Genomic DNA, 16,986 nt, shown 5'->3' with positions numbered 1-16,986 from the left:
GAAGAGAATGTAGATGATAAACCAGTGATAAACCAGTTCTCTGAAATAGCTCAAAGGTTCATTTCATGAGTCTTCAGTTGGAAAGCTTATACTGTATAGACAGAGGACAACACAAGAGTAAAAACATTCTGAAAATGGACTTATTTTCATCTTTGTGCCCATATTTCTTTTTCCTTTTCTATGTCACAATGACATTGTAAAGGTTTTTTTTTTTTTGGCCAGACCTTGTAAAAGTGTTACTGGGAATTCAGTCCAGTCTCTTTCAGTCAATACCCCACATACAGTAATGTGTAAATATGTACTTTTTAAATGATTATATGGCATGCATAAGCATATGGCATACTGTTCAATACAGTAACTGTCATCCAAAACAGTTGCCATAGTTTACATCAGAACATCCCTCCAGAGTACAGTGTTATATTGACAACAAGTGATTTGACTGTCTCATCCATACACAATGACACAAGGACTTGTCATTCTGATGGCACTGACATGTTCATTGACACAGATATTTACTTTTGAGAGATGAACTAAGGATTTTGAGTAAGAGAGTGGCTTTTGCAGGTTATCCATGGCGTTTTGCTATTTGTACGAGTTGTTTTGAGAAATGCACTTACTGTTTTGCAAATTGTGAGTTTGATTTGAGAAATGTACCAAAGCTACTGAGAAAAACTGTAATATATGACGGATTAATAACGCTTATTCAGAGTTTAAACATAAGAAGTAGGACAGTTGTTTATATTCAGTGTTATATTTATATTCAGGCTGCTGTGGTGTGTGTGTGTGTAGTGTGGTGTGTATTTGATATGTGTGTTGTGTTGTGTTGTGTTGTGTGTATAGCGTGTTGTGTATTTGATGTGTGTTGTGTTTTGTGTATAGTGTGTTGTGTATTTGATGTGTGTTGTGTTGTGTGTGTAGTGTGGTGTGTATTTGATGTGTGTTGTGTTGTGTGTATAGTGTGTTGTGTATTTGATGTGTGTTGTGTTGTGTGTATAGTGTGGTGTGTATTTGATGTGTGTTGTGTTGTGTGTATAGTGTGGTGTGTATTTGATGTGTGTTGTGTTGTGTGTGTAGTGTGGTGTGTATTTGATGTGTGTGTTGTGTTGTGTGTATAGTGTGGTGTGTATTTGATGTGTGTGTTGTGTTGTGTTGTGTGTGTAGTGTGGTGTATATTTGATGTATGTGTTGTGTTGTGTGTATAGTGTGTTGTGTATTTGATGTGTGTGTTGTGTGTATAGTGTGGTGTGTATTTGATGTGTGTGTTGTGTGTATAGTGTGGTGTGTATTTGATGTGTGTTGTGTTGTGTGCATTTGATGTGTGTGTTGTGTTGTGTGTGTAGTGTGGTGTATATTTGATGTATGTGTTGTGTTGTGTGTATAGTGTGGTGTGTATTTGATGTGTGTGTTGTGTTGTGTGTGTAGTGTGGTGTATATTTGATGTATGTGTTGTGTTGTGTGTATAGTGTGTTGTGTATTTGATGTGTGTGTTGTGTGTATAGTGTGGTGTGTATTTGATGTGTGTTGTGTTGTGTGTATAGTGTGTTGTGTATTTGATGTGTGTTGTGTTGTGTGTATAGTGTTTTGTGTATTTGATGTGTGTTGTGTTGTGTGTATAGTGTGGTGTGTATTTGATGTGTGTTGTGTTGTGTGTATAGTGTGTTGTGTATTTGGTGTGTGTTGTGTTGTGTGTATAGTGTGTTGTGTGTATTTGATGTGTATTGTGTTGTGTGTGTAGTGTGTTGTGTATTTGATGTGTGTGTTGTGTGTATAGTGTGGTGTGTATTTGATGTGTGTTGTGTTGTGTGTGTAGTGTGGTGTGTATTTGATGTGTGTGTTGTGTTGTGTGTGTAGTGTGTTGTGTATTTGATGTGTGTTGTGTTGTGTGTATAGTGTGTTGTGTATTTGATGTGTGTTGTGTTGTGTGGGTAGTGTGGTGTGTATTTTATGTGTGTTGTGTTGTGTGTATAGTGTGTTGTGTATTTGATGTGTGTTGTGTTGTGTGTGTAGTGTGGTGTGTATTTGATGTGTGTGTTGTGTTGTGTGTATAGTGTGTTGTGTATTTGATGTGTGTGTTGTGTTGTGTGTATAGTGTGGTGTGCATTTGATGTGTGTTGTGTTGTGTGTATAGTGTGTTGTGTATTTGATGTGTGTGTTGTGTTGTGTGTATAGTGTGTTGTGTGTATTTGATGTGTATTGTGTTGTGTGTGTAGTGTGTTGTGTATTTGATGTGTGTGTTGTGTTGTGTGTGTAGTGTGGTGTGTATTTGATGTGTGTTGTGTTGTGTGTATAGTGTGTTGTGTATTTGAAGTGTGTTGTGTGTATAGTGTGTTGTGTATTTGATGTGTGTTGTGTTGTGTGTATAGTGTGTTGTGTATTTGAAGTGTGTTGTGTGTATAGTGTGTTGTGTATTTGATGTGTTTTGTGTGTATTTGATTTGTGTGTTGTGTGTATAGTGTGGTGTGTATTTGATGTGTGTTGTGTTGTGTGTGGAGTGTGGTGTGTATTTGATGTGTGTGTTGTGTGTATAGTGTGGTGTGTATTTTTTTTTTTTTTAAACATTTGTTTATTGATTTTCAAGTGACATAACAAAATCAAGAGGTAACAAATCGGGTGTCAAGACAGTGTCAAGTACAACTGACAAGAAAAAAAATAAATAAAATAAAATAAAAATAAATAAAAGATAAGGAATAATAGTAATAGTTTAAATGGTATAATTTTCTTGTAAAAAAAAAAAAAAAAAATAATAATAATAAAAAAAACAAATTAAAAAAAATATATATATATATATAAAATAAAATAAACAGAACAAACCAAAAACACAAAATGGTCACCACCCACTAAATAAAAGTCCAATATGTTCACTTACACATAGATTAATAAAAACATCACAGCATTCTACAAATTCACACAAGAAGAAACTCACAATTAATAGACAAACAGGGTGACTACTCTGGAATAGCCGTAAAAGTCAATCCCTCAACATGTGCAAAAAATGGACCCCAAGTTTTATTAAACTTTGCAAGAGAACCATGTATCGAGCACCTAACTTTCTCCAACTTCACAAACTGAAGAATGTCCCTGATCCAAGACAAATGAGAAGGCGGTGCAGGAGACTTCCACCTTAATAAAATCAAACGTCTAGCCAAAAGGGAGACAAAGGCTACAAAGTCAGCTTTATATTTAGGAAGTTGCAAAGTAGGAGGTAAAACTCCAAACAAAGCCGTACATGCTGTTGGATCAAATTGAACCCCCGTACAAACAGAAATAGAGTCAAATATCTGCGTCCAAAAATTAAATAGTGAAGGACAAGACCAAAACATATGGACATGGGTAGCTGGAGCCTGATGACATCTAATGCACGTGGGATCGACATTGTTATAGATTTTGGAAAGCCTCACTCGAGTGAAATGGGTACGATGTAGAATCTTGCACTGGATCAAACCATGTCTAGCACAAATAGATGAGGAGTGAACCCGATGCAAAATGGCAACCCACAGCTCCTCCGAGATTCCCTCTCCTAGATCCTCCTCCCATTAGGTTTTAATTTTATGCTGCGGGGTAAGCTGCAAAGAATAGATGAGATTGTATAAACGGGAAATCGCACCCTTAAGGGTAGGCAATGGGGTTAAAAAGGAGTCGATTAGAGAGGCCACTGGGAGATTTGGGAAATTGGGGCTAAGATTGCGAATGAAACTACGAACTTGAAGATATCTAAAAAAATGCTGTTTAGGCAAATGGAATTTCTCTGAGAGTTGCTGGAAGGATGCAAATGTACCAGCAATATACAAGTCCCTAAATGCCTTGATGCCATAATCAGACCACAAAGAAAAAGCCCCATCAATTAAGGAAGGATGAAAAACAGGGTTAGCTGATAAAGGTGCTAGGAAAGAGAAGGTCTGTAAACCAAAATGGCGTCGAAATTGCTTCCAAATTTTAATAATGGATTTAACTAAAATATTGTTGCAAAAAGGGGAGGGAGAAAAGCCAAGAGGAGCGTGAATGAGGGCAGTCAACGAAGCAGGTTTAACAGAAAACATCTCCATACTCAACCATGTAGGAGGAACTGGTGCCCCCTCCAGAGAAATCCAAAGCTGAATTACTCTAAGGATGGAAGCCCAGTAATAAAACCTCAAGTTGGGAAGGGCCAAGCCCCCAATGGTCTTAGGTCTCTGCAACAGCTCCTTTCGCAAACGAGGGACCTTCCTGTTCCATATAAACTCAGTGATTAACTTGTCTAATTTTTGAAAAAAAGACTGAGGAAGAAAGATGGGTATGCACTGGAAGAGATAGGACAATTTTGGGAGGATATTCATCTTAACCGAATTGACCCTGGCCATAAGGGAAAGAGGCAACAATGACCACCGCTGAAAGTCCATCCGTATCTGATCTAACAAAGGGGCAAAATTATAATGAAACAAATCTTCAAATCGGTCTCTAATCTGGATACCAAGGTATTTAAAACCAAATGGGACAATTTTGAATGGGAAACCCTGAGCCGCATTTTGGGCATCTTGATTTAAAGGAAACAGCTCACTCTTGTCCAAATTTAGTTTATAGCCTGAAATCTGACCAAATGACCTAAGAATGTCAAGAGCAGCTGGAACGGAGACAGAGAGATTGGAAACATATAGTAATAAGTCATCTGCATAGAGGGAGACCTTCTGTTCAAGACCATATCTTGTTATTCCAGTGATGCGTGGCTCTGAACGAAGCGCAATAGCCAGAGGTTCAATAGCAACAGCAAATAAAAGAGGACTTAGAGGACAGCCCTGACGAGTGGAGCGGTGCAAAGGGAAATAATCTGAATGGGTGTCATTAGTTCTGACAGAAGCCACAGGGGATGAATAGAGCAACTTAATCCAAGAAATGAACTCCTGGCCAAAACCAAATTTCTCCAAAGCGTAAAAAAGATAGTTCCACTTCACTCTATCAAAAGCCTTCTCCGCGTCTAATGAAATTACGGCTTCCGGCCCCATTGAGGTGGAAGGATTATAAACAACATTGAGAAGTCGTCTGAGATTAAAGAACCCATGTCTGTTCTGGACAAAACCTGTCTGATCAGCAGAGATTATCAAAGGCAAAACTGATTCCAGTCGCAGAGCAAATAATTTAGACAGAAGTTTTACATCTACAGGTAAAAGACTAATTGGACGGTAACTTGAACAGGAAAGAGGGTCCTTATTCTTTTTTAAAAGTAACGATATGGAGGCCTGATTAAGAGTGTGAGGTAATTTAGAAAGAGTAAAAGATTCATTGAACATTTCTAACAAAACTGGTGCTAATTTATCAAAAAAGGTCTTGTAAAACTCGGTCGGAAAACCGTCCGGACCTGGACATTTTCCAGACTGCATAGAAAATGTTGCCCTTTTAAGTTCATCTATGGTGATCGGACCCTCTAACTGCTCAGCAATATCAGCATCTACCATAACCAACTCCAGTGAGTCAAAAAAACTCTTCAGGGCTGACATATCAGACCCAACCTCAGAATTATATAAAGAGGAGTAAAACAGTTTAAACTGATCATTAATTTTTTTAGGATCAGTTGTTACACCAGAAGGAGTATGAATTTGTGGAATCTGCTGAGAGGAGGAAGCCTGTCGAAGCTGATGGGCCAAAAGTTTGGTCGCCTTATCCCCAGATTCATAATAACAATATTTAGCCTTAAATAAGAGCTCCTCAATCTCTTTAGTAGAAAGAACATCAAACTCAGCCTGAAGAGAGAGACGATCCTTATATATGTTAGGGGATGGGGAGGAAGCATAGATATTATCAAGCTGGGAGATTCGTAACCTCAAATCCTTTAATTTTTTTTTCCGTTGTTTGTTCTCATAGCTGCTGTATGAAATAATTTCACCTCTAATGTATGCCTTCAAAGTCTCCCAAAGAAGGGAGGCTGAGATACCTGGAGTTCTGTTGGTAGTAAGAAAAAAGTCAATTTGATTAGAAACAAACTTAACAAAATCCTCATTAGATAGCAAGCGCGTATTGAGACGCCACGGGGGGCGTATAAGTTCACGTTCCTGTATGAATAACTCCAGTGTGGTCGGAGCATGATCTGATAATAGAATAGTATCATAAGAGCAAGACTGAACAGAATGGAGAAAACGGTTGTCCAGGAGAAAATAATCAATACGAGAAAAGGAGTGATGTACATGAGAAAAAAAAGAATACATTTTACCAGACGGATTAAGAAAGCGCCATGGATCAGAGACTGAGAACTCATCCATAAAGGATAAAATGGTCTTAGAAGACCTCGAGGGCACACCTGGTCTAGTAGAAGAACGATCTAATACAGGATTAAGCCAACAGTTGAAGTCACCCCCCATAATAAGTAGATGTGTGGACATGTCAGGTAATTTGGCGAACAATTGATGGAAAAAATTGTCGTCGTCCCAGTTTGGACCATACACATTGGCCAGAATCACAGAATTACTATATAGCTGTCCCGTAACAAACACAAACCTCCCATTGGGGTCAGCTATTACATTAGAGCACACAAAAGGAACCGATTTATGAATCAAAATTGCAACACCCCTAGATTTAAAATTAAAACTAGAATGAAATACTTGACTGACCCACCTCCCCTTTAATCTGATATGGCTGGAAGATTTTAAGTGAGTCTCTTGAAGGAAAACAATATGGGCACCTAATTGTTGAAGATGGTGAAGAACTTTGCTATGTTTAATAGGCTGATTTAAACCATTACAGTTCCAGCTAACAAATTTGAGTCCTGTCCCTGAATGTCGTGGCATCCTAGACTGCTGCATGCTAGTCAAGTGTTAGTATACACTGCAGCATGGAATGTATGAATGTAACAGTCACAGAAATAAATTAAAACATGGGCGACCTGACTAACCAAAATACAAAACACACAGCGAGAGAAAAAGAGAGAACTCCACACACCCCCACCCACCACCCCACGAGCTGAAGCGTCTTCCCAAACAAGATGCGAGCAAATCCTACAAACTAACAAAAACATCCTAGCACGCTCCTTTAACAGCACAAACCAGTAGTGCACATGCGAGTTGTAATAAAGCATAAAAAAAATATATAAACAAACACAGTATCAAAATATGAAAAGTGACTCAAGTCCAAGTGTCACAAACCTAAAGCAGTGCAGTTTACCAACAGAAAACGGGTTAAATTAACTCCGTTTACCAAACAGACTGCCAGCCGCTTTCAAATTGTAGCTCCAGAAGAGACACCAGACTTTAAGTTCACCTTGACAAAGTCCATTGCAGTGGCTGGGTCCTCAAAGTTGTGTGTAGCTCCACCGGGAAGAGTGATCTTCAAAATCGCAGGAAACATCAATCCAAACTTCACTCCAGGACACGAATGTAACAAACGTTTTACGTCCGTGAATGCAGCACGTTTCTTCGCAACTGACGAAGTATAGTCAGGAAAGAGAAACAGTCTTTTACCTTGGTGGAGAAAAGGGGCCTCGCTGGCCCGGCGTAAAATGTCATTCCTCACGTGAAAAAAGTGCACACGAATCACAAAGGGTGGGGTGGTTTACCATCACTGGGCTTGGATCGGAGAGTGCGATGCGCCCGATCGAGCAGGGGCAACTCCTCCAGGCCGAGGGAGTCCATCAGCAGCTGGGCAATAAATTCAGTAGGGCGACCACCTTCGGCCCCCTCCGGCACACCTACCAGCCGTATGTTGTTCCTCCTCGCTCTACCCTCCAGGTCTTCACACTTATCGGTCAGCTGTTTAACCTCGGCTTTTAGCGTGGAAACTGTTGAATCCAGTGAAGTTAGCAGGTCACTGTGGTCAGTGCACGCGCGCTGCAACTCCGTAATAACTTGATCATGGGAGCTGAGTTTTTGTTGCATCGGTTCAATTGCGTGCCTAAGCTCCTCTCTTACCGAAGAAATGTCCGCTCGAAGCTCGCATGACAGCGAGTCTATTTTGCCGCAAATATCCCCTTTCAACTGATCTAACATAGCCCGGAGATGATCCAAATTGGGCGCACACTCGGGGTCCGTGACTAACTTCGGCGGAGATGCAGGCTCAGTCGAGGGAGAAGCTTTATTAGCACGGCCTGTGCGAGCCGAGTTTCCACGTGCAGCTGCCATTGTCGGTTGAAATTCCCCCAAAACACACCAAAACTGACAAAGTAATCGTCACAATTTTGCACCAGCCTAATTAGTGAAAAGAAACTGTATTAAAGAGTTAAAATAAACACAAACTCGCGGAGCGAAATGGAGACACGTCTTACATATTCGGTGTCCAACCACGCCCCCCCGTGGTGTGTATTTGATGTGTGTTGTGTTGTGTGTATAGCGTGTTGTGTATTTGATGTGTGTTGTGTTGTGTGTATAGTGTGTTGTGTATTTGATGTGTTTTGTGTTGTGTGTATAGTGTGTTGTGTATTTGATGTGTGTGTTGTGTTGTGTGTATTTGATGTGTATTGTGTTGTGTGTGTAGTGTGTTGTGTATTTGATGTGTGTGTTGTGTGTATAGTGTGGTGTGTATTTGATGTGTGTTGTGTTGTGTGTGTAGTGTGGTGTGTATTGGATGTGTGTTGTGTTGTGTGTATAGTGTGTTGTGTATTTGATGTGTGTTGTGTTGTGTGTGTAGTGTGTTGTGTATTTGATGTGTGTTGTGTTGTGTGTGTAGTGTGGTGTGTATTTGATGTGTGTTGTGTTGTGTGTGTAGTGTGGTGTGTATTTGATGTGTGTGTTGTGTTGTGTGTGTAGTGTGGTGTGTATTTGATGTGTGTTGTGTTGTGTGTATAGTGTGTTGTGTATTTGAAGTGTGTTGTGTGTATAGTGTGTTGTGTATTTGATGTGTGTTGTGTGTATTTGATTTGTGTGTTGTGTGTATAGTGTGGTGTGTATTTGATGTGTGTTGTGTTGTGTGTGGAGTGTGGTGTGTATTTGATGTGTGTGTTGTGTGTATAGTGTGGTGTGTATTTGATGTGTGTTGTGTTGTGTGTATAGCGTGTTGTGTATTTGATGTGTGTTGTGTTGTGTGTATAGTGTGTCGTGTATTTGATGTGTTTTGTGTTGTGTGTATAGTGTGTTGTGTATTTGATGTGTGTGTTGTGTTGTGTATATTTGATGTGTATTGTGTTGTGTGTGTAGTGTGTTGTGTATTTGATGTGTGTGTTGTGTGTATAGTGTGGTGTGTATTTGATGTGTGTTGTGTGTGTAGTGTGGTGTGTATTGGATGTGTGTTGTGTTGTGTGTATAGTGTGTTGTGTATTTGATGTGTGTTGTGTTGTGTGTGGAGTGTGGTGTGTATTTGATGTGTGTGTTGTGTGTATAGTGTGGTGTGTATTTGATGTGTGTTGTGTTGTGTGTATAGCGTGTTGTGTATTTGATGTGTGTTGTGTTGTGTGTATAGTGTGTTGTGTATTTGATGTGTTTTGTGTTGTGTGTGTAGTGTGTTGTGTATTTGATTTGTGTGTTGTGTTGTGTGTGTAGTGTGGTGTGTATTTGATGTGTGTTGTGTTGTGTGTATAGTGTGTTGTGTATTTGAAGTGTGTTGTGTGTATAGTGTGTTGTGTATTTGATGTGTGTTGTGTTGTGTGTATAGTGTGTTGTGTATTTGATGTGTGTGTTGTGTTGTGTGTATAGTGTGTTGTGTGTATTTGATGTGTATTGTGTTGTGTGTGTAGTGTGTTGTGTATTTGATGTGTGTGTTGTGTTGTGTGTGTAGTGTGGTGTGTATTTGATGTGTGTTGTGTTGTGTGTGTATAGTGTGTTGTGTATTTGAAGTGTGTTGTGTGTATAGTGTGTTGTGTATTTGATGTGTGTTGTGTGTATTTGATTTGTGTGTTGTGTGTATAGTGTGGTGTGTATTTGATGTGTGTTGTGTTGTGTGTGGAGTGTGGTGTGTATTTGATGTGTGTGTTGTGTGTATAGTGTGGTGTGTATTTGATGTGTGTTGTGTTGTGTGTATAGCGTGTTGTGTATTTGATGTGTGTTGTGTTGTGTGTATAGTGTGTCGTGTATTTGATGTGTTTTGTGTTGTGTGTATAGTGTGTTGTGTATTTGATGTGTGTGTTGTGTTGTGTGTATTTGATGTGTATTGTGTTGTGTGTGTAGTGTGTTGTGTATTTGATGTGTGTGTTGTGTGTATAGTGTGGTGTGTATTTGATGTGTGTTGTGTTGTGTGTGTAGTGTGGTGTGTATTTGATGTGTGTGTTGTGTTGTGTGTATAGTGTGTTGTGTATTTGATGTGTGTGTTGTGTTGTGTGTGTAGTGTGTGGCGAGGGACGCTTCGGCCGGAGCTGTAAGGAGCGCTGTGTGGATGGATTCTGTCGTTCTCTGCTCTTCTGTCTCAGAGAGCCGTACGGCTGCTCCTGTGCGTCTGGATGGAAGGGCTTCAACTGTAGCGAGGGTGAGAGGAAATAAAGTTTAACACACGGGAAGACGCTCTGTTTATTATTCCTCATTTTACTGTGCCTAAATGCTAGTAAATGGTGAACTACTGTGAACTAGTTTCAATGAATGTGTTCTGAATTGTGTGCAATGAAAATAAACACTTGATGTGTACAAATATTTTGTTAAAATATTACTCGTTACACTTTTCATTTGGATTTTGTGATTCCAGAGTGTCCGGCCGGTTATTATGGCGCCGACTGTAAACAGAAGTGTGAGTGTGAACTGGGGAAATGCAATCGCTTCAGAGGATGTGTGTGTGAAGGCAAGCACGGAGCTCGCTGTGAGAAATCAGGTGAAAATCATTGATTTCAAAGAAACCGTCCTGTGTTTCTGGGAGATCTCTGGGCTGAATCCTTCTCTGCTTGTGATTTCTTTGAAAGACATAAAACCTGTAATCTTGAGCAGTCTGAGAGACATCGAGCTCAACTTGGGCGTCACATACACAGTCAACTGCTCTGCATCAGGCCAACCTGCTCCTTTACACGGGGAAATAACCCTGGTCAAACCAGACAAGACCACTGTCTATGTGAGTCTCATCTCCATAGAATTACTACACCGGTTCTGCACGAGTCGCCGTGAGGTTTGATCTTCTTGAGCTGCTGCGTTGTTCATGAAACCCTCTTCTTTCATTCTGCTCAGGCAGTGGACACACATACAGAAAATGATCAAACGACATCAACATTCAGGGTGGAGAAGATCACTGTGTCAGCCGCTGGCCGCTGGTCGTGTCAAGTGAAAACCAAACACTATCAGGAGGAGAAAGAATTCATTGTGAATGTCAAAGGTGAGATTCTTCAAAGTTCCCAAGGTCCATCTCTACTTTCCTGCCAGCAATAGTCCCAAACAATTACAGCATACAGTGTTCAGGATTTAGGAGCATTAAGGTTATGACATAAGTAATGTCCACAGTGAGAATGTTGACTGTAACTATTTACATTAAAACCTTAAAAATTTGTAGACCAAATAGCCTCTCAATGATTGTTTGGTTATTGAAACACAAAAAAAAAAAAAAAAAAAAAAAAACTGAGAAAGGGCTTTATGGCTTTTTCAAGTCCTCCTGGGATGTTCATTAATAACTTGTTCAAGACCATTTGGTCAGAACAAGATGGTGATTTACCTTTTCCACATAAAATTCAACGCTTTTATAAACTCTACATCTACTGAGTAATGAATAAAGAATGTGTACCATTGTGTTTTTGTTTTTTCCTGTTTTCATTCAATTTATGAAGGTGAGGTAAACAGCCATTATTTATTATATGGTAATCATACAATAATATAATATTTTGTATATGTAACATAGTTTTATTGTACATTACAATAAAGATTGTATCAATTGCAACAAATACTGTCAATACAGACACTATCTATAGTCTTTGGCTGCGTTTTGCTGTAATTAATGCTCTATTAGTTTTGCTGTAATTAATGCATTAATAACAGGCTGCACTGACTTCATTAGTTGATTAGTGCTCAGCTGCTTCTGGTTTCAGCTCCTCCGAAGCCCCAGAATCCACCGCTCCTGAACGACAGCGGCCCGCATCACCTGCTGCTGCTGCTCAACGAAGAGCCCTACGCCGGAGACGGACCGGTCATCTCAGTCACGGTCAACTACAAACAGACCAGCTCATCTACATGGAGAAGTGTTGAGGGTAATGGTGCTTGTGTGTTCTTGTGGTGTGCACAGGTCACTGTGTTGCTCTCGGCAAACTGTCCAGTGTTATAAATATTTCCACTGTGTAACGGATTACAAATTGGTGATGAGCTGAAAATATTTCTGATCGCTCTCAAATACAGAAGATATTAAGACTAGTCAGAAGAATGTGGGTGAAGTCATTGCTCCGGAAGGGCCTTTCATTTCACAGCAATGGAAAAGCACTGACCTCATCTGATGCTTGTGTTGTTTCTACGGATGTAATGATGTACCGCGAGCCGGTTGAAAATCTATACAAATATGTGATGGATAAAGTCGTTTGAGATGTTAAATAACTCACAATATAACTCAGGGTTAGAGTTTATATGAATGTTTTTGAGGGAAGTGACTGTCTTTAGAAAAGTTTAGATTTTCTTTCCATTTTGCCTGTGTGTAATGTATTGAGTCCATAAGCGCAGAGCTGCTTTGTTTACAACGGTAACCAAGGAAAGGCTGTATCGCTGCTGTTCCATAAGCGCCACCTGCTGGCAGATAATGAATCTGCATCTCTTTTAACTCGTCTGCTGTTTCTGTTTCATTTAGATGTGTTTTATGTAATATAATTTCAAAACACTAAAGTCAAGTTGACTGTAATTTTAAATGTAAAGAGCACAGGCAAAGCCTTAGTTTGTTTATATGAACAGATTTCCTTTATTTTGTTTGTTTTATTGTTTGACAAAATTTTAAATATAATACAAAAAAGTTAAAAAAGACTAATATAACATAATGATATTTTTCAAAACTTTTGAGGATAAAATACATAAAAAAAATAATTTGGCTTATTTCCCTTGTGGTCCTCTGTATTTTAAAAAAGGAACAAACGAATCATAAGTGGAGTGTAATCAACATCAAGTTCAGAAACTTCTACACAATCATTTTTTTAACTTCCCTTCTAAAAATACTATCAATTTGTATCTATTGTTTACACCCAGGTCATTTATTCCAAGCATTTTACTGTAATATCATGAACACCATCAACATTTATAAAAAGGTTTTTTCGACCTTTTGAAAAAATAAATGTTCATCTCACAAATGCATGAGTGGATTTACTTTCAAAATAACCCATTGTTCTTGTTCAGTGGACTGATACTCAATATGTGGCAAATTGTCACTAAACTGTGGAACTGCTTTTGTATGTTTGAGTAGATTACAGATACATTTCCCCATGTTTTCCACAGCGAGCAGTTCTCTGGTGAGGTTGGACAACCTTTCTCCCATGACCCAGTACACCACACGGGTGCAACTGAGTCGCCACGGACCAGGAGGAACCGGTCAGCCTGGACCCGAAGCCACTTTCTCCACACAGATGCTCGGTAAGAGCTCAAACAACACGTTCAATCGCTGTCACATTCAACACACGGCACAATGATAAGACGCCTGTGTTTGTCTCAGAGCTCCCCATGGGTGTGAAGCTGAAGCCCCACAATCAGACCGTGCTGCTCCTGTCATGGGACGTCACTCCTGCCGAGGAGGACTGGACTTATGAGGTCATGTGTCAGCAAGTCGGAGCTTCAGGGACCGAGAGGAGATTTCAGCTCACATCGAACTCCTCCAACCTCCGTCTGAGTGAGCTGAAACCCAGACACAAATACCAGTGCAAGGTGAGGACGAGCAGAAGCGCTGCAGGACAGGCCTGTCCCACCGTCAGCGCCTGGACACTGAGCGACCGTAAGTTTGTGCCTCTCACTTTTTAAAGATCGCAGACATTTGTGTCCATGCAGCACAGAAGCAGTCATCAGTGTCACAGGTGTATTTGTAGAAATAGACAACAACACATTGTATGAGTCAAAATTATTCATTTTTCTTTTATGCCAAAAATCATTAGGATATTAAGTAAAGATCATGTTCCATGAAGATATTTTGTAAATATCCTACCATAAATATATCAAAACATATTTTTTTATTTGTAATATTCATTGCTAAGAACTTCATTTGAACAACTTTAAAGATGAGAGGATATTATAAAGTGCTTTGTGTGAGTGTTCTGTTTGTTTGCGGATGAGTTTGATATACTAGTGGAGTTATTGATTGCTTATGCTGTGATCCATCAGAGCTTCCTCCTCCTCCTGCCAACATCTCCACCTGTAACATCAGTGACTCCTCAGCCAGCATCACCTGGTCAGTGGTTGAGGGTCACTCCATCTCCAAAGCCATGATCCGCTACCAGCAGACAGAGCAGACGGACTACAGTCAGCAGGTGGAGCTTGACGTGCAGGACCAGACCAACATGCGCTTCCAGCTCAGGGGTCTGAAGACCAACACCACCTACCAGCTGGAGCTCTGGAGCGTCAACAACATAGGAGGGAGTGTGGAGAGACCGCAGATCACCCTGAAGACACTGACGCCGCAGGAGAGCTCACGTGAGTCTCTGTGCTGTCTCTGCTCCCCTGAAGAAATCAGTCCGGTAGAGTAGTTAATGACAGAAGCAGCTTTTCTGTGTGAACACTAGTGAAGATTCACAAGTGCGTTCAAAGGAGCACATGTCATCATCTGAACCCTGTGAGACACACTGAGCGAGTAACACTGCCATCTATAGGATAATTTACTGTTTATATATGATGGAAGTAAGCCTCAAAATTGTGGTAAATTCTCTTCTGCATTTGAACCAGAGAAACACTGCAAAAAAACGCTTATCTTATGTAAAATGAGAATTTTACTTAACCCCACTGGCAGATAATTTTACTTGTTTTAAGCAAAATGCACTTGTAATTTTTTTTATATAAATATTTTGACTAGAAACTACAAAAAATACTAAGGAAGATAAGCCCTTTTTTGTTGCAGTGAATACGATATCTGTCATAACCAGGTAAACACTTTATCTCCATGTGATGCAGGCACAGGCAATAAGATCAAACAGTTCTACAAATTGTTTACAAGTCAGCATTTACAGTCATGATTTTACAAATAATGACAATAAATGCAGCTATGGACAATATGTAGAGAGTACATATCTTCATATCTTGATCAAAATGAGTAAGAACGTGCAGGAAGAAAGACCCTAACCTTAATTAAATATGAACCATTATTAAAATTTAACATCAACAAACATTTAATAAGTGACGTTATTTAACACTTGATGCTATTAATGCCATTCTAAAATGCTATTGATGACAGTGATTGTGAACGGTTGCTCTTTCAGAGCTGCATGGGTTCCAGGTTCACAGTAACATGCTCTTCTTTGCGATCCTGGGCTCCGCCGGCATGACGTGCATCACTATCCTGCTGGCCTTCTGCATCGTCCTGCAGCTCAAGAGAACCACCTTCCAGAGACGCATGGTGCAGGCCTTCCACAACGTAGCGGTGAGACGCCGACCCAAATTCAGCATCTATCACAGTCAAAATCATCTGAATTCAGTCACAGCTTTATCTCTACATCAGGGTTAAAGCCAAGTCTCACCAAGAATAATAACTACAAAGATGACTGTATTTTAAAAAAAGAATAATTCTGAAAGTGGTTCCAATGATATTGTTTATCTGTGCCTTTATTGTTATAGCTGTGGTGTGGATTCTGCTATTCTTTAATATTGAAAACGATTTTTAGAACTGTATCTTTATCATTATCTTTATAGTTATCGTCCTTGGTGTGAACACGGACTTGAAGGTTCTCACACTAAAACTTCTCCATTAGGCAGTGTTTAACTTCAGTTCAGAGTTAGGATCCTGAAGTCCTTCAGTAGCTGCTTCAGGTGTGTTGGACCTGAAAACTCCTGTAAATATCAATCTCTCCTGTTCTCACAGAGAGAAGAGCCTGTGGTCCAGTTTAACTCTGTGCCGCTAAACGTCTCCAAAAAAGTTCCCAGTTCCAGCCAATCTGTGGCCTATCCCACCCTGGAGTGGAGCGACATTAAGTTCCAGGATATAATCGGAGAGGGAAACTTTGGGCAGGTGCTGAAAGCTCGCATTAAGAAAGACGGCCTGAGGATGGATGCTGCCATCAAGAGAATGAAGGGTGAGAAGCATTCAATGAACACAGTCAGAATGTGTGTCAGCATTCACACAATTTCTCTCACAATGTGTCAATCTCTGTCTTAACCATAGAATATGCCTCTAAGGACGACCACAGAGACTTTGCTGGGGAACTCGAGGTCTTGTGTAAACTGGGTCATCATCCAAACATCATTAACCTTCTGGGAGCATGTGAACACAGAGGTGTGCGCCTCAAGTCCCACAGACATTTACTTCTTCTCCAATGGGACATGACTGTGTTTGAGAGCTCAATCACACTGTCTTCTACTGCAGGTTACCTGTATCTGGCCATTGAATATGCTCCTCACGGAAACCTGCTGGACTTTCTGCGTAAGAGCCGTGTTTTAGAGACGGACCCTGCCTTTGCCATCGCTAACAGCACCGCGTCCACGCTCTCTTCACAGCAGTTACTGCACTTTGCTGCAGATGTGGCTCGTGGCATGGACTACTTGAGCCAGAAACAGGTGAGCATGGAAAACTCTACTGTAATAATTCTGCTCCAATTCATATATAAAAATATTTGTTGAATTCAGTAATGAAAATATATATAAATAATATCTATACATCTGTCATGGGTTGCTATGATGAATCAAGTGCACAACAAACGGGAAGCCATTTATGCTGGGGGGGATCAGTTCTCCTCTGACCAGACGAAACCAGTACTTCAATTCCAGGCTGCAGCAAAGTCAGATTGTGCAGAAGAATCATCTGTTTCCTGTGGTCTTGTTCTGGTGGTCCTCTGAGACTAGGTATTTACAGGGGATCTGTATCTGGGGCTCTAGTTGTCCTGATCTCCGCTGTCTTTCTGGGAAGTAGAGGTCCTTTCTAGGTGCTGATCCACCATCTGGTCTGGATACGTACTGGATCCGGGTGACTGCAGTGACCCTCTGATCTGGATACAGACTGGATCTGGTGGCCACGGTGACCTCGGATCAAGAG

At 40.3% G+C, this 16,986-nt stretch overlaps 1 protein-coding gene across 1 annotated transcript in view; it reads left to right on the top strand.

Annotated features, from left to right (window-relative positions):
- Positions 1–16,986, top strand: part of tek (TEK tyrosine kinase, endothelial) — a 36,349-nt gene that overhangs the window by 6,533 nt on the left and 12,830 nt on the right. Inside the window, exons 6-17 of the mRNA XM_026244055.1 lie at positions 10,213–10,350; positions 10,564–10,686; positions 10,775–10,920; positions 11,034–11,178; positions 11,882–12,040; positions 13,260–13,394; positions 13,474–13,749; positions 14,133–14,441; positions 15,221–15,381; positions 15,820–16,030; positions 16,120–16,230; positions 16,321–16,511. Coding sequence (XP_026099840.1) covers positions 10,213–10,350; positions 10,564–10,686; positions 10,775–10,920; positions 11,034–11,178; positions 11,882–12,040; positions 13,260–13,394; positions 13,474–13,749; positions 14,133–14,441; positions 15,221–15,381; positions 15,820–16,030; positions 16,120–16,230; positions 16,321–16,511 — 2,105 coding nt within the window. The remainder of the gene's footprint in view (positions 1–10,212; positions 10,351–10,563; positions 10,687–10,774; positions 10,921–11,033; positions 11,179–11,881; positions 12,041–13,259; positions 13,395–13,473; positions 13,750–14,132; positions 14,442–15,220; positions 15,382–15,819; positions 16,031–16,119; positions 16,231–16,320; positions 16,512–16,986) is intronic.

This window comes from Carassius auratus, chromosome 5 (genome assembly GCF_003368295.1).
Source record: "Carassius auratus strain Wakin chromosome 5, ASM336829v1, whole genome shotgun sequence".
NCBI lineage: Eukaryota > Metazoa > Chordata > Actinopteri > Cypriniformes > Cyprinidae > Carassius > Carassius auratus.
Note: the sequence above shows the minus strand (reverse complement) of the source record. Positions and strands in the feature narration are given on the sequence as shown.